This window comes from Macrobrachium rosenbergii, chromosome 58 (genome assembly GCF_040412425.1).
Source record: "Macrobrachium rosenbergii isolate ZJJX-2024 chromosome 58, ASM4041242v1, whole genome shotgun sequence".
Taxonomy (NCBI): domain Eukaryota; kingdom Metazoa; phylum Arthropoda; class Malacostraca; order Decapoda; family Palaemonidae; genus Macrobrachium; species Macrobrachium rosenbergii.
The window spans coordinates 1533422-1560921 of NC_089798.1; the positions used below are offsets into that span (position 1 = coordinate 1533422).

The 27500-nt window shown below is 38.9% G+C and overlaps 1 protein-coding gene across 3 annotated transcripts in view; it reads right to left on the minus strand.

The window, feature by feature from the left end:
* The window catches only part of LOC136837198 (putative neural-cadherin 2), a 1292835-nt gene that overhangs the window by 212250 nt on the left and 1053085 nt on the right, over positions 1 to 27500 (minus strand). For all 3 annotated transcript variants that reach the window (XM_067101868.1, XM_067101867.1, XM_067101869.1), the window contains one exon: positions 11312 to 11427. In XM_067101868.1, the coding sequence (XP_066957969.1) occupies positions 11312 to 11427 (116 nt within the window). The remainder of the gene's footprint in view (positions 1 to 11311; positions 11428 to 27500) is intronic.

Consider the following 27500-nt stretch of genomic DNA (forward strand, 5'->3'; position numbering starts at 1 on the left):
CAGGGGCTAGTACTAAACATGGCCCAAACAGTGACTTACCTATACTGTTTCGCATTGTTTATCTCCCAGCCCCCAGGAGTGTCAAATATTTTTGCTGTTTGTACCAACCCCTGAGGGATCAAATGTCCTTAAGCGTATTTCGCTATCTGCCTGAAATTTCAGGCAGTTCACAAAATGCCTGGTTTCATATTGCCTATAACATATGCTATATATATATATATATATATATATATATATATATATATATATATATATATATATATATATATATATATATATATATATATATATATGTGTGTGTGTGTGTGTGTGTGTGTGTGCGTGTGCGTGTGTGTACATGACGGTGAAATGTTTCATTTTAAAAGAATTCCATCAAATATAAGGAGTCCATAAAAATGCCTAACTGTAGAAAGTAAATGCTATACTTTCAGAGACCAAATTGTCTTTCCTCAGGCAAATAGTGAATGAGAAAAATTACAGAAAAGAGTTATTTATACCAGTAATTCCATAAGTCAGCCGTTACGTCACCCCAGTTGACAGTTTCTCTTTGATCTTCCTCCAACCAGCGATTAAGAAGATTAAAGAGAAAGTGTCACTGGCGTGACGTAACGGCTGACTTTTGTATATACCTTCTGGTATAAATACCGCTTTTCTGGTATAAATTTTCATCCACTTTTCCTGAAATATAGCCTTCACTGTTGCCTGAGAAGAAAAGAGAGATATATATATCTCTATATATATATATATATATATATACTATATATATATACTATATATATATATTTTTATATATATTTTTTTTATATGGTTCAGGGTGGATCTTATGACTCACAATTATTACTTTACTCGAAAATGGCCTTGTAAGATACCCAGGACATATAAAACACAAACAAAAAAAAAAGAAGTACACGGAGCGGAGGGCTCTTCACTAGGGAAGTGCGTGAAACACGTGGATATAAAAATAGTTATATTTGATAGCACACAAGGTCAAAAGGAAAATTAACTGAAAATACGGTAAATTACTGTCGTAGAAGTCCTCCCGAAGGGGAGCTTAGGGAATGCCAGGAACACGGACCAAGGATAATTCTGCTACAGGCGTCTTTCTGAAACGATATTTGGACCCACGTTACACATCTAATGCTGGAATTAGGGGATTGAATTACTCGGGGGTGCACTGAAGGCGCCAAGGACTCCCAGGCGTTACTTGTGACTCAGAGGAAAGAAGCTGTGAACACGTGGGCCTGGCTTGAACCAAGGAATATCAGGGAACACAAAGTTATAGGCCCAGAGATTAATAAATGCAAAAGGGCTAAGTAATCGTGACTAGCAACTCGTTTTGGGTACATTACCACATTTGTAGGGGCGTAGGGCTGACGACGTCTTCTGCCGAGAACCACGTGTGGAAGCGTGGACAAATGGTAGCCTCCCTCTCCAAGGTATTTCTTCAAGCCGTAGATTGGGGCGGAAAAGGGCGCCCTTGGGATGATGAAAAGGCCGCCGTTTAATGTCAGCTCGCGTGTGGGAGATTTGAAATCCCCCTTGCAGTCTTCTAAGGCCACATGGAATGGAACACGGGGCACAAAGGGCGGCGATGGGCTCCACGTGGCGGCGGGCGGAAAACGGAGGGCAGGGGCAATTTCCTGCAGAAGGCGTGACTGCTCGGCTTAAACTAGCGACCGCGTGTGAGGGAGAGCTGTCCTGGCCCTGACCTTTTATTGCTTCTGGACAGGGGGGGTAGGGGCGATGTCTGACCCAGGTCGCCGACCCGGATATCATAGAAAACGATTTTCTTTCCCTGTACCAAAGAAAACAGTGCAAAGCCAGTTTACTGTCCCCAAACTATTATATTCTCTGAGCCCCTATACCCCGACCTTCAAAGGTTCAAACCAACCCAAAGCAGGAAGGAGAACAGTTTCCTAGCGGATTTTGGCGCTACTCTTTACAGCTCCTGGCAAGATAATATTCACACCTATAAACGGGTGCGAATATTGACAAAAGCAAAAATGAGCGAAGAAAACGTTCAACTTTATTCTATCTTTTACTTTGCTACAACCTTTACTTTACTTTATTTGTAAAACTCTGATGCCACACTAATCAATAACAAACTGAAGGTTTACTTTAGGAGCAGAGTGCAATTTAGGATATACAATAAAAGGGTAAACTTGTTTGCAAATTAATTATTGCTCAAATACTTCCTAAGTACTGTTTCTACCCATTCTTTATTCGATTTACTTTACTGGGGTAATAAGGCGCTCAAAAGAAAATAAACAAAGAACACTTCAAAATTTCAAAATAACAACAACAAAATAAAACATACAAGGCAGAATTTAAAAGGAAACAAATGTAAACCCACTGATTCCTTAATGCTATCCTGGAATTACAGGCATGCTATTAGTTGTGCCTTGAAGAGGCGGCATTCGTGACAATACACTGTAGGTATTAAATAATATCCCCTTTACCAAAATTGTAATAATAGAATTCAATTCTTCTTTTCAATCGACCTCCAATTGTTCACAAGCACGACGAGCATAACTAATTTTTCCCACGAACGCTAATCTGAAGGGACAAGAACTTGACAGCTGTGAGGCAGAGAGATTATTCGCGGGTTTTAATTCGCCAACAAACGACGCTAAATTTTTACGTCTGCAGCTTACAACTCGGTGTAAGCTATAAATAACAGACTACTCGACTTATGAATGGGAGGATAAACAAATGAAGGGGGAAATGGACAAGGATAACATTCTCCACAGGGATAATTAAAAAAAAAAAAAAAAAATGTAAATAAAAATAAAGGAAACTACACAGAACAACAACGAAGGATATTACTTCCTACTAAAGGCGGGCGCACTGCCGGTGATTTAAAAAGGCAACGTTAAAATTCGTAAGGGCAGGAGTCTTGTGACTCAAGATTCGTTAAAAAAAAGGAAAAGATTAAATGCAAAAGTAAATAATATACGTAAAAATAAAGGATAACAGAGTGAGGTATTTATGATTTACTTCTTTATCTAACTTCCGTCGCCAAAGACGACGGTCAGAGCTAACTCTCAGCCCAAGGGCGGGAAAGAAACCAAAGGGCGCGACCCCTCAGGAAGAGTTGACACGCCTGCCTTGTGCCAAAGGACAGGCGTAAGGGCGTGCCACTTCCCACTCTGTCTCTCTTACTGCTTCAAAATAAAATGATTTATGCATTTCAAAGGGGATGATATCCCATATGTTAACTGCCGCTTGCGGTGGTAAGTAAGGGAAAGTGTGAAGGAAAGATCGATAGAGAGGATGAGGATAGAAATTCCAAAGGAAAGGAAGAAGATAGCGGAAGGCCTTGGCATCCTCTCCTGGATGAAAGGTGCAAGACGTTCAAAATGAAGAAGGGGCCCTATGCCAAGTTTGCACAGGGGCCAGAAGAGCTCAGGGCTCCTTGTGGACTACCTGCGATTGCCCACACCCGTGGTAACTCCGCCGCGAACCTCTCCTCCTTGGACCGTTGTCCTTGGCCGGGAATCGGAGGGCCCGAGGCCAAAAGGTGGCAAGGGGTGCCATCTGGGTCAGCTGCTGCGACAACTGACCCAGGAATTTTGTTCGCCATCTCGGACATTAACCGGCGCAGATCGCAGAGTTCATCGGCCCAGGAAGGCGGGGCAGAATCATGACTCGCGGAAGAATCTGCGGCGGGCGGCGAGAGAGGGGACGGCCGGAGGGGCGGGGTCGACTTGCTTGCAGGGGTGACCAGCTCAGGCACTGACATTGGCACTGGCGCTGGTGGCGATGTGGTGGTGGTCTCGTCTGTCTGGACGGACGGAGACTGGCACTGCTCAGTGCGCCGAAGGGCACTGGCAGAGGAGCTGAAGGCCGAGATTCTCCTGAAGGGAGATCTGGCTGAGGCCTTAACACTGGCACGGATGCCGTGCCGGGCACTGGACTCGGATTTGGATGATTTATTGGGGAATGGGGACCCCGGAATGGTGGTGGCTTGAAATGGGACGTAAAGTCTTGGCCCAGGAGGACGTCATAGTCTCCTGGAATGTGTTTCGCTACGGCGAGACGAAGGGTCCTGGCTCTGTGGGGTCAGGTGACCTCAGTTCGACCGTAGGAGGATCATTTAAAATTGTTAATGCCCTCAATGGTGACGAGCTTGCGTCGGTCTATTATAGCTCCATAGGGAACTTTGTCCCTCCTTATGAGGGAAATTTGCGCGCCAGAGTCGTCAAATGCCTTGACCTGGCGTGCTGAGTATTTACCTCGAGGAGGTGCCACATAGATGGGACCCTCGGCAGGAGGGCCTAAGGACTCAGGATTCGTTACTGCCAGGGCGACGGCGGGAGTTCCTGCCTTATTATTTCTAGGGCATTTTGCCCATGAGGAAGAGTGGCCATAAACCTTGCACGCCGTGCAAAAGGTTTTGGCTGAAATCTCTTCGCACTGCCCCGGCAGAGGGCAGGCGACTTATTAGGGGCTGTCCGGGAGAGAGAGACGCGGGTGGTTTTACTGCGGCATTGCTCCTTGGCATGCCCGATCTTTTTTACAGAACCCGCACACGGCGGGCTTCTGTGATTGCCCATTCTTCGGCGGAGGGGCACCCGATAGGTAGGCGGGTGGCGTAATTTTGCGCTGCAGCGAGCTCTCCTGGGGTGATGGGTGTCCCATAGATCCGCTATTCGGCAGCAATCAGCTAAGGTGGGGGCTCCTTCTCGGCGATGTGCGTGGCGAGGGCCGGCGGGGTGTAGAGTAGGAAGTTCTCTATTTGTATTTGTTCGATGGCATCGTTGAGGGTCGTAACCCCACGGCCTCGAACCATTTGGCACGGGCACGCTCGGACTTGTAGGCCCAGTCTGCCCAGGTTTGATTGGCCTCCTTCACTAGCCCGCGCCAGTGCCTCCTCCAGCGTTCAGGGTTATCTCGTGCGCCTTGGCAATAGTCTGGCGTCGACCTCCCAATTTTCCTGCTCCTCCGGCGGGGGAGGCCCTGTGCAATCAGGGCCTTCCCTCCAAGGAACTTGCCCAACACCAGGGAGAGTTCGGCGGCACTCAGGGGCAGGCCTTTAACACTGTCTCCGGCGCTGTCAAGCCACACCTCGGGCTCGGCCTCCGTCCACTTTGGCATACAAGCGATAGCCTGGCTGAAGGCACTCATTCCCTGGGGGGCAGGTGGAGGCGAAGGGCCACTCTGTTGCAGCATTGCGAGTTCATGGGCACGCTGCTTGTCCCTTTCTTCCCTCTCGGCTTCTTCTCGTTTCTCCTGGGCCAGTCTTTCTGCTGCGTCTCGTTTCTCCTGGGCTAGTCTTTCTGCCTCACGTTCCTGTCTCTCTGCATCTTCCCGTCTCTCCTGAGCCAGCCTCTCTGCTTCTCGTTCCTGCCGTGCGGCTTCCTCTCGTCTCTCCTGAGCCTGTCTTTCTGCTTCTACTTGTCTCTCCTGAGCCTGTCGTTCTGCCTGTATGGCGTCCATCCTCTCCTGTACCCAGTCTCTTAGTTCTCTCCCGGAAAGGCCGAGTTCCTTCCTGAGGACATGAAGAACTTGAAATCCTCGCTCTGCTGAGACCGTGTCGACATTTTGCAGGCGGGAGAGGACGCTAGTAACACACAGAATTAATTTCCCAGAGCTGTGGGAATCTTGGACACTTTTTCAAAGGACGTATGATTGGTCTCCCGATTTACCGACGAAGCGGGCTGATTGGGGACGATGAGTTAGCAATGATTGGTCTCCCGGTTTACCGACGAAGCGGGCTGATTGGGGACGATGAATTAGCGATGATTGGTCTCCCGATTTACCGACGGAGCGGGCTGATTGGGGACGATGAATTAGCAATGATTGGTCTCCCGGTTTACCGACGAAGCGGGCTGATTGGGGACGATGAATTAGCGATGATTGGTCTCCCGATTTACCGACGAAGCGGGCTGATTGGGGACAATGAATTAGCAATGATTGGTCTCCCGGTTTACCGACGAAGCGGGCTGATTGGGGACGATAAATTAGCAATGATTGGTCTCCCGATTTACCGACGAAATGGGCTGATTGGGGACGATAAGTTAGCAATTATTGGTCTCCCGATTTACCGACGGAGCGGGCTGATTGGGGACGATGAGTAGCAATGATTGGTCTCCCGGTTTACCGACGAAGCGGGCTGATTGGGGACGAAGAATTAGCGATGATTGGTCTCCCGATTTACCGACGAAGCGGGCTGATTGGGGACGATGAATTAGCAATGATTGGTCTCCCGGTTTACCGACGAAGCGGGCTGATTGGGGACGATGAATTAGCGATGATTGGTCTCCCGATTTACCGACGAAGCGGGCTGATTGGGGACAATGAATTAGCAATGATTGGTCTCCCGGTTTACCGACGAAGCGGGCTGATTGGGGACGATGAATTAGCGATGATTGGTCTCCCGATTTACCGACAAAACGGGCTGATTAGGGACGATAAATTAGCAATGATTGGTCTCCCGATTTACCGACGAAATGGGCTGATTGGGGACGATAAGTTAGCAATTATTGGTCTCCGATTTACCGACGAAGCGGGCTGATTGGGGACGATGGTAGCAATGATTGGTCTCCCGGTTTACCGACGAAGCGGGCTGATTGGGGACGAAGAATTAGCGATGATTGGTCTCCCGATTTACCGACGAAGCGGGCTGATTGGGGACGATGAATTAGCAATGATTGGTCTCCCGGTTTACCGACGAAGCGGGCTGATTGGGGACGATGAATTAGCGATGATTGGTCTCCCGATTTACCGACGGAGCGGGCTGATTGGGGACGATGAATTTAGCAATAATGGGTCTCCCGATTTACCGACGAAGCTGGCTGATTGGGGACGATGAATTAGCGATGATTGGTCTCCCGATTTACCGACGGAGCGGGCTGATTGGGGACGATGAATTTAGCAATGATTGGTCTCCCAAGGTAACGACAAACGGGCTGACTTGGGGACAAGACAGGGATGTATAGGTCTCCCTGATTACCGACAAAACGGGCTTACTTGGGGACTAGATTGGGATATATATTTAGGTCTCCCGAATTACCGACGAAACGGGCTCACTTGGGGACTGAATGGAAAATGAATTGGTCTCACCAACGGACCGACGACACAGATTTGTGGGGACAAGAATAGAATATATGGGCGCCGGGAATTTCCGCACAGACGACGTCTGATCAGCGAGGCGCTAGTTTTACTGACTTATGGGAGAAGTGTGATTCTCAAGGGCAATTAGGTGGGTGGCCATCCCACATTCACAACAGATAGGCAACACACGCAGCCGTAGTAACAGCACAAAACAAACACACAAAAAAAAACAGAACAATACAGAACATATAATGCAGACCCCAATAATGCAAAACAATTTGGTATAGCGAAGCAAATCAAACAAACAAATGTTTTCCCCTAACTGGGCCACGGAATGGACGGTCAAGGCCGTCTGCGCCATAATATACGCTTTCGCTCCTATTTCTAAAACGAGAGAGAGGTAAAAATGCGTCAGCAATGCTAATCTGACTTTCGAACACGTGGTTGACGTCGAGGTCTCGCGCCTATATCTAATGATTCGGTTTCAAATCACTCGTTTCTACAGGAGGAATATGCGCACTATTCCTTTAATGATTTATCACCTGTATAACCTAATTGAATGGCATGCAAGCCGCGTGCAAAGGCTTCCAAAGCTAAGTTTTCGGCGATTCTCTCTCGTTTTCCTCGGACATGCGCCCTACTATAAAAAAATTCCTAGGACTAGTCACGTTTTCTACAGCGTCCTCGCTAAATAAACACAGTTTACTTACGCAGAATTTCCTTGGCCTGTTGCGCTGGCTTTTCAAAGGTTCGTAATCTGTCTCGTATCCAGCTTAGCTGAGCTAATTGCTGATTTCACAAATTGCAACACAAACAACAAAGGGGAAGAGGGGGATGCAATCATTACGAGAATCCTGGCAAGGTCGCCATTTTTATATGTTTCCTGGTGCAGGTGGATCTTATGACTCCACAATTATTACTTTACTCGAAAATGGCCTTGTAAGATACCCAGGACATATAAAACACAAACAAAAAAAAGTACACGGAGCGGAGGGCTCTTCACTAGGGAAGTGCGTGAAACACGTGGATATAAAAATAGTTATATTTGATAGCACACAAGGTCAAAAGGAAAATTAACTGAAAATACGGGTAAATTACTGCCGTAGAAGTCCTCCTGAAGGGGAGCTTGGGAATGCCAGGAACACGGACCAAGGATAATTCTGCTACAGGCGTCTTTCTGAAACGATATTTGGACCCAAGTTACATATCTAATGCTGGAATTTGGGGATTGAATTACTCGGGGTGCACTGAAGGCGCCAAGGACTCCCGAGGCGTTACTTGTGACTCAGAGGAAAGAAGCTGTGAACACGTGGGCCTGGCTTGAACCAAGGAATATCAGAACACAAAGTTATAGGCCCAGAGATTAATAAATGCAAAAGGGCTAAGTAATCGTGACTAGCAACTCGTTTTGGGTACATTACCACATTTGTAGGGGCGTAGGGCTGACGACGTCTTCTGCCGAGAACCACGTGTGTAAGTGTGGACAAATGGTAGCCTCCCTCTCCAAGGTATTTCTTCAAGCCGTGGGTGGGGCGGAAAAGGGCGCCCTTTGGGATGATGAAAAGGCCGCCGTTTAATGTCAGCTCGCGTGTGGGAGATTTGAAATCCCCCTTGCAGTCTTCTAAGGCCACGTGGAATGGAACACGGGGCACAAAGGGCGGCGATGGGCTCCACGTGGCTGCGGGCGGAAAACGGAGGGCAGGGCAATTTCCTGCAGAAGGCGTGACTGCTCGGCAAACTAGCGACCGCGCGTGTGAGGGAGAGCTGTCCTGGCCCTGACCTTTTATTGCTTCTGGACAGGGGTAGGGGGCGATGTCTGACCCAGGTCGCCGACCCGGATATCATAGAAAACGATTTTCTTTCCCTGTACCAAAGAAAACAGTGCAAAGCCAGTTTACTGTCCCCAAACTATTATATTCTCTGAGCCCCTATACCCCCGACCTTCAAAGGTTCAAACCAACCCAAAGCAGGGAAGGAGAACAGTTTCTAGCGGATTTTTTGTGCTACTCTTTACAATATATATATATATATATATATATATATATATATATATATATATATATATATATATATATATATATATATATATATATATATATATATATATATATATATATATATATATATATATATATATATATATATATATATATATATATATATATATATATATACACATATATATATATATATATATATATATATATATATATATATATATATATATATATATATATATATATATATATATATATATATATATATATATATATATATCTTCTTCTTTTTCTTTTAACGTGCTTTTATTCCCATTTTTGTATATAAGCACGATGCCTTCTTTTGAAGGACTTTTTGATTTGGCTTTGGGGTAGACCTGTGGTCTCGATCGGCTGCCCTGCCTGACATCGCTTAGACCCCGGTATATGTTTCATGTATCATACCAGACCCAACGCCCTTTCTTCCCATTATTGCGCGGGTATGGCGAGCGTTCGAGACGTGTGAGATGTTTGTTATGTTTTTAGAAGGCGTTGTAGTGGCTTTGTTTTGTGTGTATTTAGTCTGTAACATCCATTTGCTTTTAAAAAACCTATCCGTTGATTACATATATAATCCCGGGATGTCTATATATAAAGTGTCTGCCTCTCTGATCAGCCGGCTTGCGGGATTGAACCCGCGCTTCAGACCTCTACGATGCTGCTGTAACTGGACTGAGCCATCGAGGCTCTATATATATATATATATATATATATATATATATATATATATATATATATATATATATATATATATATATATATATATGTATATATATATATATATATATATATATATATATATATATATATATATATATATATATATATATATATATATATATATATATATATATATATATATATATATATATATATATATATATATATATATATATATATATATATATATAAAGGAAAGGAGCTCACACACAGATGTACAAGGTATTTTATTCCATCGTTTCGTAATTTTTCGCACAATTATATCTTTAGGGCTGTTAAAGATAAAATATAAATTTCCTTGCAAAGCTATAAAAACAAAATTAGGGAAATTTTTAAAAGAAACATTACTTTTACAAAATAAAAACAAAAGTGCAAAAATATACAGTAAAATAAAGGTAAACCGTGCAGGTGGCATATAGAAAGTAATGTTGCGTTCCGTTCTATAGCACAACTTACTGTGCTGTTTGCTTCTGATTTTACTGTATATTCTGACATTCTTAAGTTTTTAAGCAGTTTTGTAAAACAATAATCCTGTTTTTATTTTTCATGATTTTGTTTTCATGATTTTACATGGATTTTTTTTTCTATTTCTAACAGACCTGAAGATATGATTATGTGAAAAATTACGAAACAATGGAATAAATGCAGCTTGTACATCTGCGTGTGTCCTCTACTGTATCTTTTTGATGGCTTTAAATTTTTCAATATGTCACTGATAAAGTGACATTGAAAACATTTAAAGCCATCGCAAAAGTGATAAAGTGAAGGAATAAGGTTGTAGATGAGGGTGCAAAGGTGTTTGATAAGGAAATGAATGGAGAGTGTGGAAAGGTTGATGTTTGCAGATAATACACCACAGATTGAGGGTGATAAAGATAAACTACAGAAACTGGTAGAATAATTTGGAAGTGCGTACAAGAGGGGAAAGTTGACAGCAAGTGTGAACAAGAGTAAAAGAAAACCAAAAAAATAGAGTAATGATTGTGAATTTGCATAAAAAAGAATGGTCTAATCATTATCCATTTCCTTGCATACTCAGTCTCTCTGCTGAAAGTTTTTTTAAAGACAGTTTTATCCACTGTTCTACGGAATACCAGTGGGTTACCAGTCACCTAATTTAATCTTTATTGGAGGTAATAACTATTTTTAGGTACGTTCATTGACAATTTTCTTTCTCTCTACCCTTATTCTTGAGAACTGTTTAATACTAACTGTAATCCCTGACCTAGAGATATTCCACTATATGGAGTTCATTACATTCTGAAGGGGTTAAGCTCCAGTTGATTTTCTCCCTATTCAGTTATCTTTTCTCCTTAAGGTTACACAAGGAAAAAACGATCCTTGTCCAGCTGTCGTTCTCTTAAAACTTAATAAATTACTGTGCAATCCATAAATAAGAACTTCTGTAACAATTGTTGGTGAGCACAAGTACAAGAAAATTCGTCAAATCACAATTACATCTAATTTCAATGTTCAGTATCTTATAAATAACAACTGACCTTAGGATGAAGCTCAAAATCCAGCGGCGCTGCTAACGTTATAAGGCCGGATCTTCGGTTGATGGTGAAAAGGCCATCTCTATTGCCCCCAGTAATACGATACCGAACTCGAACACCTGTTGAAGAAAATATGATTCACTGTAATATTTCTCATCATTCAAACATAACAACAAGACGTTACCTGGAAGAATATTTGTTTGTTACTTGATGATTATTCATATCTTTAATGTGGACTACATGGTCGAGATCTGTAAATATGTTGCAGTTTGAGAAGGATAAAATTGTATGCATTGACATCATTTCAAGCCGTAACATTTAAGCAACGCTAGTGTCAGTTCCATCATCTATAATTCTTTCGGGAAGAGCCCCACGTCTTATACTGGGACTCACTTATTCGTAAGAAGTATTCACACACACACACACACGTGTACTGTATATGTATATATATATATATATATATATATATATATATATATATATATATATATATATATATATATATATATATATATATATATATATATATATATATATATATATATATATATATATATATATATATATATACACACACACACATATATACATGTATGTGTGTGTATATGTATATATATATATATATATATATATATATATATATATATATATATATATATATATATATATATATATATATATATATATATACACACACATGTGTGTATATGTATATATTTACACAGAGAGAGAGAGAGAGAGAGAGAGAGAGAGAGAGAGAGAGAGAGAGAGAGAAAAATTTTTCAGTGAGGGAGAGGTGTTTTTGAGAGATTAAATGAACTTACAGTAAGTATAATAAAATAAAGATTCGGTATTTTTTTATTTGCTGGAATTGCAACTACCTCAATTTTAGTATAAGTGAGAGGGAGTTGTTGCATCCTGGATAGATTATTACAGTTTGAGTATGTCTTCATTTCTCATATATTGTTTTTCTGTCTAATTAAACGGTTACTTTTACATTGTAGGGCCCAAAGCCTGGGCCCTCCAGGCATGCGCCGTCCAAAACAACAAGTTTGGCCTACCGCAGACTACGCTTTTTCCCAGAAAACACAAATCAGAGGCGGACGGCTGAAACTGATTTTCGCGTATTTTCAAGAACTTTTCAGCGTATCATTTGTAAAACCAAAACCATCTGTAAAAGTAAAACGCTACAAGCTTGCGAACCATATGTAATGGAGAATTCTCCTTATATAGTACAAAGAATTGTTAACTGTTTTCCAGGTGTGAGAAAACACACCTGACCATAAAATTATGACTGTCTTGCTCTGATGTTAGATGCTACCTTTCCGTTCGCGAAGCTTATGTCTAGTCAGAAATTTGTAACAATAAATCGTCTTATGTAATCATAAGACCCCCACTGGTTAATGCTAATTCACATACTGTTTCGACAGATTCGCGGCTTTAACACTCGCCCTTAGCAGCTGTTTTTTTTGGATTGTCCTCGACGTTTGGAAGTGTTTATCATTGTGAAAGTTGAGTGGACACCATGACTCGACATAAGAAGAAACGACTGCCGTCTTCTGGTTATTTCACGGACGAAGCTCGCCATCCAGTTTCGAAGAAGAGATCCGGTAGCAACTCACCCATCTTCCCCATCGCCCTACACCTCCTTCCCTTCCTGGCAAACCTCTCCTCCTCATCCTCTGAGGTCCTCGGACCCTCGTCCTCCACCTCCTCCACCTCCTCCTCCTCCGTCCTACCCCAGTTCCCCTCATCTTTTACCTCTTCCCCCTCCAGTCTCCGATGCAAATGAGTACCCTCCATTACCGAAGTTTCGAGTGCTTCCTGCTGAAGGGCCGACCTCGTAAGCTGCAGTAGTGGCTCTTCAAAAAACAACCCCGGCATCAACATCTCATCACGGTCGAACAACAGAGGAGAATTCACCATTGCGCCAAAAGATCAAGCAGCAGTCGACCTCCTGAAGGACAACACGGAATTTAAGTTACTAAACCCAAATGAGAAGCTAAACAAGGTCATCATCTGTAACTACCCAACAGAGCTCCCTCTGGATCCTCTTCTGGAGTTCCCCCATATTGTGAACGCAGAAAGGTGTTTAACCAGATACAAAATACCTCCATGGGAGGTCCTTACAACCTTCAGAGGACCAGTCCCGAGCCAAGTATGGTTTAGGGCATGGGGATACTACCCCACAGAGGAATACACGCCAGAGCCTCTCAGGTGCTACAGATATCAGCGTTTCGGTCATCATCAAGAACGTTGCAAAGGCCCTGCAATCTGCGCCATATTTTGCAAGAAGCATGAAACGAAATTGTGTTTCGAGAAACTGACAAAAAGGGGAACCTTCAACGTCATCATGCGTGGTTCAAACGATGCAGTGCTCAATTATCCCGCATTACACAGTTGAAAGCAAGAGCCAACCTGTCAAAACTACCTCCTACAGCAACACCTGCACTCAGACCAACGACACCACCAGAGCCACGGGTAGAAACGACCAAACAAGTGGTTGAAGCAGCGCCTGTTTTGTATCACGATATAGGGATTCAAACTGAGCAGCCAACACCCCCAACCCCTCAATCTACTCCTAACTCAGAACCTCAAGCCTCTTCCCTTCCTCCTCAACCTGCTCCAGATCCAGTCATCGAACCTCAAGCGTGAAGTCCGGAAATACAACAACCGCAGATGCTTTTCTCAATTTTAGACCTCCTTGGTGCCCTAACCAAAGCCGTTAAGGTAGGGTGTAAAAATCCAAATAGAACCGCAAACACTTGGAAAAAAAGACCATGAAATAGAGAAAAAAACGATTTTCTCATTGGCACACGGTCTGTTTGAAGAAATCTGCTACCATCATTGTATTTCTCCCGCCGGGGATAAACTCAGACAGCAACTCCGAGACAAGTACTCTGATAGTCGTTAATCATTTGATTAGCAACTATCTTGTTTCTTCCACTAAAAGGCTTCCTTTCCCATTTTTTTCGGCCGCCTCACGTCTAACGACTGAAGTTTTTCAATTATCGCTCTAACTACAACTTAAGCTATCACTTCTATATGTGTTGCTTTCTCTAAAACCTGAAATTCTTCATTTTCCTTCATCGTTCCCCACCACTAAATGATCGATGCTCCTTTCAGTTTTTCAAAGTAAGTTAAATATGGTATTAAATCTCAATAGATTTTCTCTTTTTCCAATTTTTCACCGACGATGAATATTACATTTTCTTTACTGGCTATCTACCACCCGCCAGGACTTACTACTATCGCTCTTTCTCTCCAGCTGACAGGTGCCTTAGGGCTCAAAGAGGTTTGCAACCTCGCCTGTTAACCTTTCATTTCACACCATTTCACTGGCACGTCCATCAATCACAAATAAAGTAATCACCTTCATATCCTTAATATCACCCGCACATCAAAAAATGACTTACGGGCTGCCCTATGAGCAAGAACCCGTGCTGGCATAAAGCCAGCTTAATCAAAAACAACAAACATAACAATAAATCAGTAAGCACGCAGACGCTGTCTCTTACTCATCTACTCATCCCGTCTCTACAACATTATTTAAGTATATTTTGTTCATATCAGATCATTATTTTTGAAATCCTAACTTGAACATTTTCTTTTTAAATAGGGTAATGGGGAGAGAGAGAGAGAGAGAGAGAGAGAGAGAGAGAGAGAGAGAGAGAGAGAGAGAGAGAGAGAGAGAGAAGTTTTCTTACACTTTTCATCGTCCGTAAAGAAATTAAGCATAAATATATTAGCACAGAAAAAATCATTACAAAAATTATAATTTCGTCCATACACAGTGGAGGGATATTAAAAAAAAAACAAGCATTTTCCCTTTCACCTTTGCCAAACACGTAATTAATTACCTCATTCTTTTTCTGATGTGGAAAAAAGATTTTTAAAGGAGAAAAGATAAAAAAAGGGATAAATGTGATAACTGACGTGACGAAAAGTATAATGGAGAGAGAGAGAGAGAGAGAGAGAGAGAGAGAGAGAGAGAGAGAGCGAGAGATAGAGAGCCTAATGCGACTATTATCTTTAAGAAATGTTCCTATATAAGGAAGCTGATGACGTTCTGATGAGATATCCATAATTAATGATGAAGGTTCTGGGTAAGCTTTTTCTCTTTCGGTAACTCGAATGGACGGGAGAAGTCCTTTTCCATTATCAGAAATGATAATTATATCAAAGCTAATTTATGGTTATAATGCTAACTCTATCTGCGTTGTTTGCAGAAGATTAATTAAACCAAGACGTTATTAGAGACGTTTCATAATTGTTACTGATATTTATTCTTGTTATTGTGGAACTTAAGTGGCGGCCACATTTTCTTGAGGGGAGCGGGGGGGAGTGAGTTACATTATAAGCAGCAGATACAATAACAGCAATGTCCATCCACTTCACATTTATGAAAGATAATGGTTTGATTCGCTGAGCTTTTATGGCGAAGGCCAAAATAAGAAGTATAAAACGTCCTGCAAAACTTATAAGAAACGCTTTACCTCTCCGGAAAGCTTGGGAGTTGATTATAATTCTCTACATAATACTTTGCATTTTAAGGGTGTATTTATCCTGCTAAAATATTCGGGTGTTCAACTCTAATATTTTAATGCCAGAATGAAAAGTGTACCAGAGTTTACCGCCTATTAATGCGCCGCGAATATTCTTACGTTAGCAACAACAAAAGATGTCTAGAAGCGTGACTTACTTTGTAAATTGTGTACAAGATAAAAAAAAAGCAAGAATGCTGGAGGTTTCTCAATTTAATGGTAGGAATTTAATCATAATTAATACAATATTTATTCTGCCTTGTTTGAACGTTACCATTATTTCTGAAAATTAATATTAGCCATGAAAGTGGTCGAAAGAATTGTCTTTGTTTAAAAAAAAATTCTATACTTCATATCTTTGGTATATCTTTGTTCCTATCTTAAAAATCCGAAAGTTATGATTTCCCGCGACCTGTTAAAATAACCTATGACAGAGTAATGTTGATGATATCTTGAAGTGTAAGATAACTTCCGCTGTACGAGGAAGGGCCATGTTCATTCTTCTGTGTCTTTATTTTGATATTATTTCTATTACTTTTTTTACGCAGACATTTGAGCAACATGGTTATGAAACGTACGGCAATGGAAATCTGCTTCTGTTAAAGACCTACTCAATATAAATGATACTGAATTCTTTCCCAGGAGCCCTCTTCCTTCCCCCTCCCCCAAAATAATTTAAGGATATAAGGAAGGCATTTAAGAAAAAGAAAGGAAAATGAAGGTTTAGGTCATGGTCGCGGGTCTGTGTCAGTTAGCTGAGACTTCTATACACACCAAGTATTCCATACACCATTTAAAGATATCGCCGGCTTCAATGTATACATGTTACAGCAAAACTGTGAAATCGGGGATTTCATGAAATTCCTGAAATTTTCAGGGAATTCGTGAAATCACCAATTCACTTAGGAAATTTTGATCACCGAGGGCTAGTACTAAACACGGCGAAACGGTGATTCATCTACACTGTTTCGCCGTGCTTGGTACTAGCCCCTCGGGGGATCAAATACTCGTAGGGACATTTGATCCCCGAGGGACTAATAACTAAACAAGGCGAAACATTAAAATTTTGATCCCCCAGGGGCTAGTACTAAACACGGCGAAACAGTGTAGATGAATCACTGTTTGGCCGTGTTTAGTACTAGCCCCTCGGGGATCAGATAGTCCTAAGTGAATTGGTGATTTCACGAATTTCCGGAAAATTTCAGGGTTTTTGTGAGATCCCTGGTTTCAGAGTCTTACTGTAACAAGCACACGCATATGTATTCCTTTACTTATTGAGAATCAATACCTATTCTTCCAAGCTTGTGTATTTTCATAAATTTGAACACTGCTTTCAATACGGTCTTCGTTCCTCACCCAACATCTTAATTTATTAGTTATTCACAATAATCCTTATACGAAGCAAAATTCCATAAACAATCTATATTTCATATATCTAAATTCTACTTTTTAGAAATTTTATTCAAATTTGATTCCAGCCTTTTATGTGAGGCATACAAAATATACAGAAACGGGAAATATATATACGCACACACAAACACACAGACACAGACACACACACACACACACACACACACACACATATATATATATATATATATATATATATATATATATATATATATATATATATATATATATATATATATATATATATATATATAAATTTCTGATAATCTCTTCTTTTGACTTGGCAAAAGAGAGAGCGCGTTTCAAGATAACATAGACGAGTGTTTATGTGAAAACATGTTTCATCAAAACATATAACTTTTACTACCTATGTACAAAATATGTTTTAGTTGTATGATCATTTCTTTGCATAAAGGTACGTAGCTTTTTTTTTTTTATCATATCTCAAGCAAAGGCGTTGATAATTTAGCGCAATAGGATAACGCAAAAACTATCAGTAAGGCATTCAAGACTTGCAATTTATGGCAGAAGAAACTATCCTGAAATAGGTATGCATAAAAAAAACTTATGGGAATCCCGGAACACCTCATTTGTAGAGATTTCCATCAATGCGCGGGCTCGCAGTATATACATATTTTAAACTTTCATTTATTTTCTCTCCTTTTTTCCAAAATTGAAAAGAGCCTTTGGAAAGCCTCATTTGTAAAGGTTTCCATCAATGCGCAGATTCGCAATATGTATACATATTTTAAATTTTCATTTATTTTCTTCTGTCTCTTTTTTTCCAAGCTCGTGAATAAGAGATATAACAGGGATAATTTGACTGATACTCCAGAAGCTGATGAATACCTGGATGTACTTGTGAATGAGTTCACAGCTTTGAAATGGAAGTAATAAGGAAGAACCTTAGCCACATGATATTATCTGAAACTGATTACTGGGAATTAGAAGTCATGGGTAATTCACCAAAGTAAGGGGACTGAATTCGGTAACTGTGGAGGCTCTGTACTTGCGTCGATTGTAAAGAAGATATTTAGTTTGCTTATCACCAACGGGCTTAAAAGAGAAATTGATAAATAGCTTAGAGATGAATAAGGTGGTTTAAGAACAGCCAAGATTTACACATATCAAATATTTGTGCGAACACATGTTATGCAGCATTGTCTAAAATTTAAAAATCCCCTCATGGTATCTTTAGTTGATTACGAGAAGGCATTTGACAGCGTCCACAAATCAATATTATGGAAGCTAATGGGGCATTCCCGTGAAATATGTAAACCTAATCTAAATTGTCCATGAGCAAAGTAGATAGAAAGTTTGTCAGGTGAATTTTCAGCAAATGGTGGGCTGCTATAATGCAGTGTCCTTTCACCTTGGTTGTTTGCCCATCCAAGATTTTATACTGAAAAATGGTTGGAGCTGGAAAAGAAGGCTTAGACTAGAGTGACGATGGCAAGTTTTCTGACTTACGATGTGCAAATGATGCTGTTTTAAATCAGGATAAAATAAATAGTAGAAGAAAGCAATGGTTACTAAGTATGCACAAAGGGGTGATATCAAGTAATCAGATATCGAGTATTAATGATATCCAGCACAGGTTCACTTGAATGAAAGACCAATGAAAGACTAAAAAAAGGCTAATCGAACAATAGAGAGAATAAATAAAGTCTGGAAATTAAACAGACTGAAAGAGCTTATGAAAGGAAGAGTATGTACAAATTTAGTATGATTGGTGTTGCTATGCAACACTGAAATTATATATGAAAAATGTTACCTATTTGAGAATGAAGTCAGAAATGGCAGAAATGAGATAGAAATGATGCCAAAAGTAAAATTACGAAAATTCCATGTAGATGACGCAGTGCCTCAAAGGGAGGCGAAGATGGCTTAAATATGCCTTCTGTATAATCCCCAAGAGCTCACGTCCTGAGGGCACCAGAAGAATTGCAAGATCCACACCTGTTTGGATGAAAACCATGAGAGGGGAAGCTGGATATGAGTGAGGATTTGTGGAGGAGAAAGCAAGTGGAACAAATTAATGGCAAAATTCCAGAGGCCCAATGCGTCAGCGATGCAGGTATCAATCTATTTATCCATTTATCTATTATATATATATATATATATATATATATATATATATATATATATATATATATATATATATATATTCTATGTAATAAGAGTGAATATTTGTATGTTTGTGCGCTACAGAAATCCGAACAGCTTGACTGATCTATACAAAATTTCGTACGCGGCCCCTATTTGACCCAACTTAGATTATATCTCAAATTCAAAACCGTATCCCCATGACAGACAGACAAACAGACATCTGTCCCAATTATCTAGCCTATTGTCCCTTTTATGCGGATAGTAGCTGGTAGGGGCTTATTTGTTTGAAATCAATGAAGTTGGAAACTACGATAAACATATATAATTGGCACTCCTCCCTTACGTGTTGAACAACAAGTTGCTAAGTTCCTTGTTGCCCAACGATGTGCAGGATGTACGATGATGTTTTTTTAATCGTTCAAATGCCAATGTCCTCATTAATTAGTTCGTTCCTTCTTCGTTTTTACTTTCGGAACGTTATAGCTACTGCTTCGTGATGCTACGATGGCGTATTAAGTCGGTTTAAATGATGTTTGGTAAAATATTAATTGTTGGACTGTTGGCCAACAACTAAGGCCATGGACATCTGCAGCAAGTTTCTCTCTCTCTCTCTCTCTCTCTCTCTCTCTCTCTCTCTCTCTCTCTCTCTCTCTCTCTTTAATCCACATTCCTTCTGCAAACCCTATTTATATTTAATACCTAACTAGACATAAGAGCAAACACCGACTAAAAGTTTGTCTAAATTTAAATCTGTCACTGACACATGGTGACACCTGGCAACTACATCAACCGTTGACCAGCAAGACTGGACTACCGGTCAATTCGCACCTTTGCTGGTGTAATTATATACTGTAAGGAAAACCATTCCCGCCATTTAGGAAAATAAAATGGTTGTTTATGGTTATTATTAGAATGGTATATACTCATTTCTATCTTTTATCAACATATATTTATTCAAAACAATAGATTACCGTTTGCATTACTCTCCTTCACAAAGGAAATGTGTGTATTTACGGTATAATACCTGATTATGTCATAACTAAAAGGACGCACTGACTGGGTTGATATAGTAATTTTTTTCTATCGCTCCGCGTAACTTTATACTTAATGCTATGTTAATGAATTTGGTGTCATTGTAAAGACAATGAGTTGTAATTTATTCTGCTCTGTAAACAGTCCGTAAAACTAATATAAGGTATACTGTATGTATCACGAGTTTATTGCCTGATGGTCTTGTTAAGTTGTTTCTTCTCTGTCTGTATGTTTATTTATTTATTTATTTTCACTCTCTTTTGTAATACTCAATGCGAGTGCAGTAGTTTGGTTTTAACTTCCTTCTGGGTAGGTTGTTACAGCCTTTTACTTGTTCTTTTAGGATAGGTTTTAGTTATTTTATTGTGAACGTTTTATTGTAATTGTAATTCTGATTTGTGATTTTGATTTTAATTTACTGATTGCCATGTTCGCTGTTTGCAGCCTAGAAAATGCAACTATGAGGAGTTGTGAAACGTCGGCATATTATAATAAAATGCATAAGGACAGTGCCTTTCCCTGACCCGCCTTGGATTGTTCTTCGAGCTGTTGCTCCGGAAGTGGTATATATATATATATATATATATATATATATATATATATATATATATATATATATATATATATATATATATATATATATATATTATGATTAGCAAGAACTCACTAGCAAATTGCCTCCCCCTTTTTTGTTGTTGTTTGTTTTGTTGTTTTCATTTACTGCAAGCTGCTCGATCGATAGACACATCTGTCTATCGACTTCGCACGGTCAGAATACAAGGGTTTAAAACGGATTAAGGCCACTCCCTTTAAGCAGATCTTTCTTCGAGGCAAAAGTGATTTCTGTCTGGTCGTTTTCTTACATGCAAAACCCCCCTGTGGGCATCAGCTGAACATGACTCAACTCCCCCTCTGTGTTGGACATGCCCCCTGCCCATAGGAGGAGATAAAAGCAGAAAACCACGAGGCTTCGGCCTCACACGCGCGCTGGAAGAGAGGGAGTGAAGAAGTCCCAAAAACACCTGCCCCTGGCAGTGCCCTTAGCTAACCATGTGGCCCTTTTCAAAGTATACTTTCTCCTCGTGCCCTTCGACCGCGAGCCACGTGTTCACTCCACCGTTGACCTGCCGGATGTCCACATGCCATTGCCCGGCCCTTCGTGAAATTCCCACGCATTGCCCTTGTACTGAAGCCTGTGCATCCTAACACGTGGAGAAACTCGCCCTCGGAAGTCGCAAGTCATCTCTGCATTACGGTAAAGTGCTCTGGAAGACCTCCATTCAGTCACGCTTTTGTCTCGTAACATTTACTTAAATTGTGAGCCAGTAATCACCGAATCTCTTGTCAAATGTCCGTGCTCCTCGAGTGTCGGCAGTGCTAAGCTATCATTAATTCATCGAAGCTCCTTGGCACCCTCAGTGCAGCTTCGAATTCATTAATCTTTTGTCTATTTTCATTACTGGCGTATAATGTGCATATCTCTCATTTCAGAGGGACCCTATATCGTGGAAGCTTCTTGGACTGTGTCTGGAATCCCCCATTTTCATTCATCCCATAGGAATCCCCTTCAGGATCAATAATCTACTAGCATTCCTCTTTCCCGTACTGATGTTATTTATGTAAATACACTCCTGCAAATTTGCCCCCGTGTTTTGGGTAATATTTTCCTCAGTAACAAGAGCCTTCCACTCATATGAAATTCCCCTTTGTTTTCCTCTTTTTTTATGTTTTCCTGGACCCACGAAGTCAGAATCACAAGGCTAAATTACCTTAAATTGTTGCTACCTGTCTCACAGAGAATATATCAAACTAAATCGCCAGAAAATGTAAATATATATATATATATATATATATATATATATATATATATATATATATATATATATATATATATATATATATATATATATATACATATATATACATTATATATATATATATATATATATATATATATATATATATATATATATATATATATATATATATATATATATATATATATATATGTACATTATATATATATATATTATATATATATATATATATATATATATATATATATATATATATATATATATATATATTATATATATATATATATATATATATATATATATATATATATATATATATATATATGGGAGTTGTGTACATGTGCGCAATTATATCTGGAGTGAAATGAATTTTTATGTAAGATTTTATAATTTTTTAAATACTGGAAACTTTACCTATTTATAAATCAACCACTTTATCATTCCTTCCTCGTGCTGACTTCTCTGTTTGGTTAAATTAAATCAGTGGATAAAATGTCTACAGAACAGTAATTCATCTCGGTGCGTAGATACTGTTTCTCCATTTTTTATGTCTTTTTTTGAGAAATTTAGATTGCATCAAGAACTTATGAAAAGATGGCGTGGCTATCCTTTTCGTTGGCCTCGAACTACTGACTTCGGCAAATATTCTTTTAAAGCACCTTCTAAAGGCGACCCCAACGTAAGTCAGACACCTTGCGAGGAACGGAGTGGTCCTCTACTCGTATAACGGTCCACCATCAGAGAGCGGAGGGCGATTACCAGAAATAACTAGTAAACAATGAGCCGGTTTCTTCGGCGCAATGAAATTTTCTGTACAGCGTACAATACTGTATGAAACCCTCAGCCACGACCCATGAAACTTTCAGCCACTGCCCGGTGGTGGCTTATGTGGTTGGCACTATAGCGGTGTCAGACGCAAGACCATGACTGAATTTAACCTCAAATAAAATAAAAACTACTGAGGGTAGAGGGTTGCAATTTAGTATGTTTGATGGTTGGAGGGTGGATGATCAACATACCAAGTTGCAGCCCTGTAGCCTCAGTAGCTTTTTAATATCTGAGGGCAGACAGAAAAAGTGCGGACGGACAGACAAAAAAGCCGTCTCAGTAGTTTTCTTGAACAGAAAACGAAAAGTAGAAACACTTTCTTTATGATTTTGGAGACAAAGAAGAATTCCGGGTGATTTCGGAAGATAAAGAGGGAGAGAAGCGGTCTCCAGCTCAAAGATTTCGGCCTACATAGCATCGTTCGCCCTTTCCTGCGTAAGTGGTGCTCCGTGGAGTGGAACTTTGTCTTCCTCCATCTGAACCACAATCCAGCTCCTGCGGCAGTGGTAATCCAAAGCGGGAAACTTCCTTTCCCCAGACTGCACCTTCGTCCCGCCTTTTATGCTCATGCATGAGGAAAAACAACACGACGACAAGTCTAAGGGAGACCAACAGAGCATTGCGCATAAAGTACTATTGGAATTCGCAGGAAATCGTCAAACCACATCATCGAAAGTTTATTGAGTTTGTCCCCGAAAAGAACTAGAGAGAGAGAGAGAGAGAGAGAGAGAGAATGTTGAGGCCATTAAAATAATTTTACTTGAAGACTAATAATTCGATTACTAATTTTCCCTCAGCAAGAACACATTCCCCCTACCTTTTGTGGCAGACTATATTAACTTTTCAAGATTTGTCATTTATGTAAACAATGAGTTCCGATTAAGTGGTCGGGTGATTGCTTTCATACTTTTTTCTCATGATTCTTTGGGTCAGTAAGAATTCATATTGGCTGTTACTGATGCTTGCTTTCAGAATATTTCCGTTGAAAAAGTTTGTATTATTGAAAAAAATATCACGCTTCATGTCTGACTTTAACTTCAGTGGAATTACATTTGCTTTTATTATTGCCTTGTTTCACTTGCCTATTATCTTTGTTAGGGTTTTATACTATTTATACATTTCCTTATTTTCCCTCTTTTAAACTTTTAGGAATGAAAAGTCATTGTTACAGTTTCCTGTTTAGACTAAAAAGGAGTTTCTTACTATCGCTTTATGCAAATTTATTTTTAACGTTCAAAATAAAGAAATAAGATGAAGTCACTGACACTTCAGTGGCGAACTATCTGCCTCAGTCGGGTAATCAAAGCCTTGTAAAAGTCCTCAAAGACAAAGCACTGGAAGGATCGTTCTTATAAACATTGGCTTTTGAACTCGTGGCTTTTAATTGATGGGCCATAACCTGATTTCACCCCATCCGTACCTGCATGAGAGTGTGTGTGTGCATATAATATACATGTATATATGGTATATATATATATATATATATATATATATATATATATATATATATATATATATATATATATTTATATATACACACACACACACACACACACATATACACACACACACACACATATATATATATATATATATATATATATATATATATATATATATATATATATATATATATATATATATATATTATATATATATATATATACATATATATATACACACATATATACATATATACATATATATATATATATATATATATATATATATATATATATATATATATATATATATATATATATATATATATATATATATATATATATATATATATATATATATATATATATATATATATATATATATATATATATATATATATATATATATATATATATATATATATATATATATATATATATATATATATATATATATTGTGTGTGTGAGCTCACTAACGTGCCTGGTTGAGCTGCCGGAAAAATAACATCAGACGAATGATCACAAACAATTTACCATATATATATATATATATATATATATATATATATATATATATATATATATATATATATAGATATAGTGTGTGTGTCTGTGTGTGCTCGCTAACGTGCCTGGTTAAGTTGCCGGAAAAATAACATCAGACGAATGGTCACAAACAATTTACCATGGCAATACTTCAGGGTAAGGAACGTCTCCTCGCAAATGTCGTTTGCATAAAGAATGTCATGTCGTATTTGGCAGTCAAGAGGAAAGTGAATGGAGTGTAAAAGGTACAAATAAAAAGAGATATATTCTTTTCTAAGAACTACTAGGAGTAATAAGATCCTTGAAAAATCTCAATGGTAAAAGGACATTCCGAATACATATTTTTTTAGTGACGAAATGGCACCCTGGAATGCTGAATATTTATTCACGTTTCTCGCAAACAGTTTAACAGAAGAGGGTAAATAAATGTTTAACCTTCCGCGACGTAATTTCGCTGTTTTTCCCAAGGATGATTACCAGTCTCTTACTGACAATATATTTAATCCATATAAAACTAAGCATAATTTGTTTGATTATCATTTCGCTGTTCTATATTTCAGCACATAATCATACTGGAAGAAAATTATATGCCTTACAATTGTACGTTGAAGTGATTCCTGTTTCATTTACTCTTTATGTCTGTGATAATGAGAATATAACATGCATTAGATTTTCCTAGCTCTTAAATTCCTTATGTTGTCAACAGTCGCATCCAAAAACATTCTAAAAATATCACGAGCGCATACATTATGCCCTATCAGTTACTTACAAATATTTTCAAAACACTCACTCCACAGACCCAGGAGAATATTTGCTTGAGATACCAGCTCCTTCTTAAGTCTTTTATTCCGCTATTCGTATGTTTATTAATTCGCCATATTGCATTCACTTCGCTGTAGTAAAACCTACTCTCACTAACAGCCTATCTCACATTCTCCCCTTACATTTATTTCTTTATCTTTCACGTCTTCCTATTTTTCTCCTCCTAAACTTCTCATAACCTGTAGCTTAGTACTTGCTGTTTTTATTCCTTCCTTCCATCCCCTATACTCCCATATCCTTCCTATGGTCTCCGATCCCTGCACAGACTTTTGCATACCTTCTATATACTCATTTAATCTCCAAGCCTTAATCTCAGACCTCATCCTTTTTCTGGTTATGTGCTGTTCTCGCTTCTTTCTCACCCAATTCACTCGACTGAACTTTCCCTAAACTTATACACAACCACACCCCACCCCTCATAAATTAAATGATCAAATGCACTTCAAACTGCCCTTCTTACCATTCTATCCATCAATTTTCTGTTGTATTTACTTTGTACTGATACTTATTCAAAGACACTTTTACACCTTTTCCTCTGTCCTGAGTATAAACAAGTTATCATCCCTTGGAAATATATATTTCTAACATGAAACGCCTTTCAGAACATATTACCATAAGACTTTTCATTTTCACTTACTGAAAATACACCATTTGTAAAGATAACGCCTTCTTGTATGTAACCTACAGTTGCATTTAATCACCCAGAGCATGGGTACTTCTTGTTCTGCACATGCAATGAGGTGCATGTTCAGACTTTTCCAAAAAACGTTCTTTTTCTCCATCGGTCTTTTACATTCGTGAAGAATAGACACTTCCTATTGCAAACCTGTTTCCTGTAACACTCCATCTAATGAGCGCAATCCTCGAGGAAACGCATTTTTCCTCTTTTACTCGTCACTAGAATCTTTCAAACATGATAAACATTAAACATTTCTCAAGTCTATCAGTCCAGCAGCAGTCACTTTGTCGTTTTTACGTTTGCATTATTAAATCCTGAAAGCATTCAGCTCTCTTTCTAAAAAGAAATTATATACATATATATATATATATATATATATATATATATATATATATATATATATATATATATATGTGTGTGTGTGTATATATATATATATATATATATATATATATATATATATATATATATATATATATATATATATATATATATATATATATACATATATACATATCTATACATATGTATATATATATATATATATATATATATATATATATATATATATATATATATATATATATATATATAATAGGAGCCCATAAAAACACCAAAAAGTAGAAAGTTATTGCTATATTTCAGAGACCAAACTGTCTCCCTCTACTGGCAAGTATATGCTTGCCAGTAGAGGCATTTTTATGGGCTCCTATTATTAAATGGATTTCTGTTTTAACAAAAAATATCTCACAGTCATATATATATATATATATATATATATATATATATATATATATATATATATATATATATATATATATATATATATATATATATATATTTGTGAATATTTGTTGTTTGTCCACTATAGAAGTCCGAACTGCTTGACAGACACGGACAAAAGTTTGCACATGTCCTCTACGTCAGTCTAGGAAGAAAACTCAAAATCAAACCCCTACCCC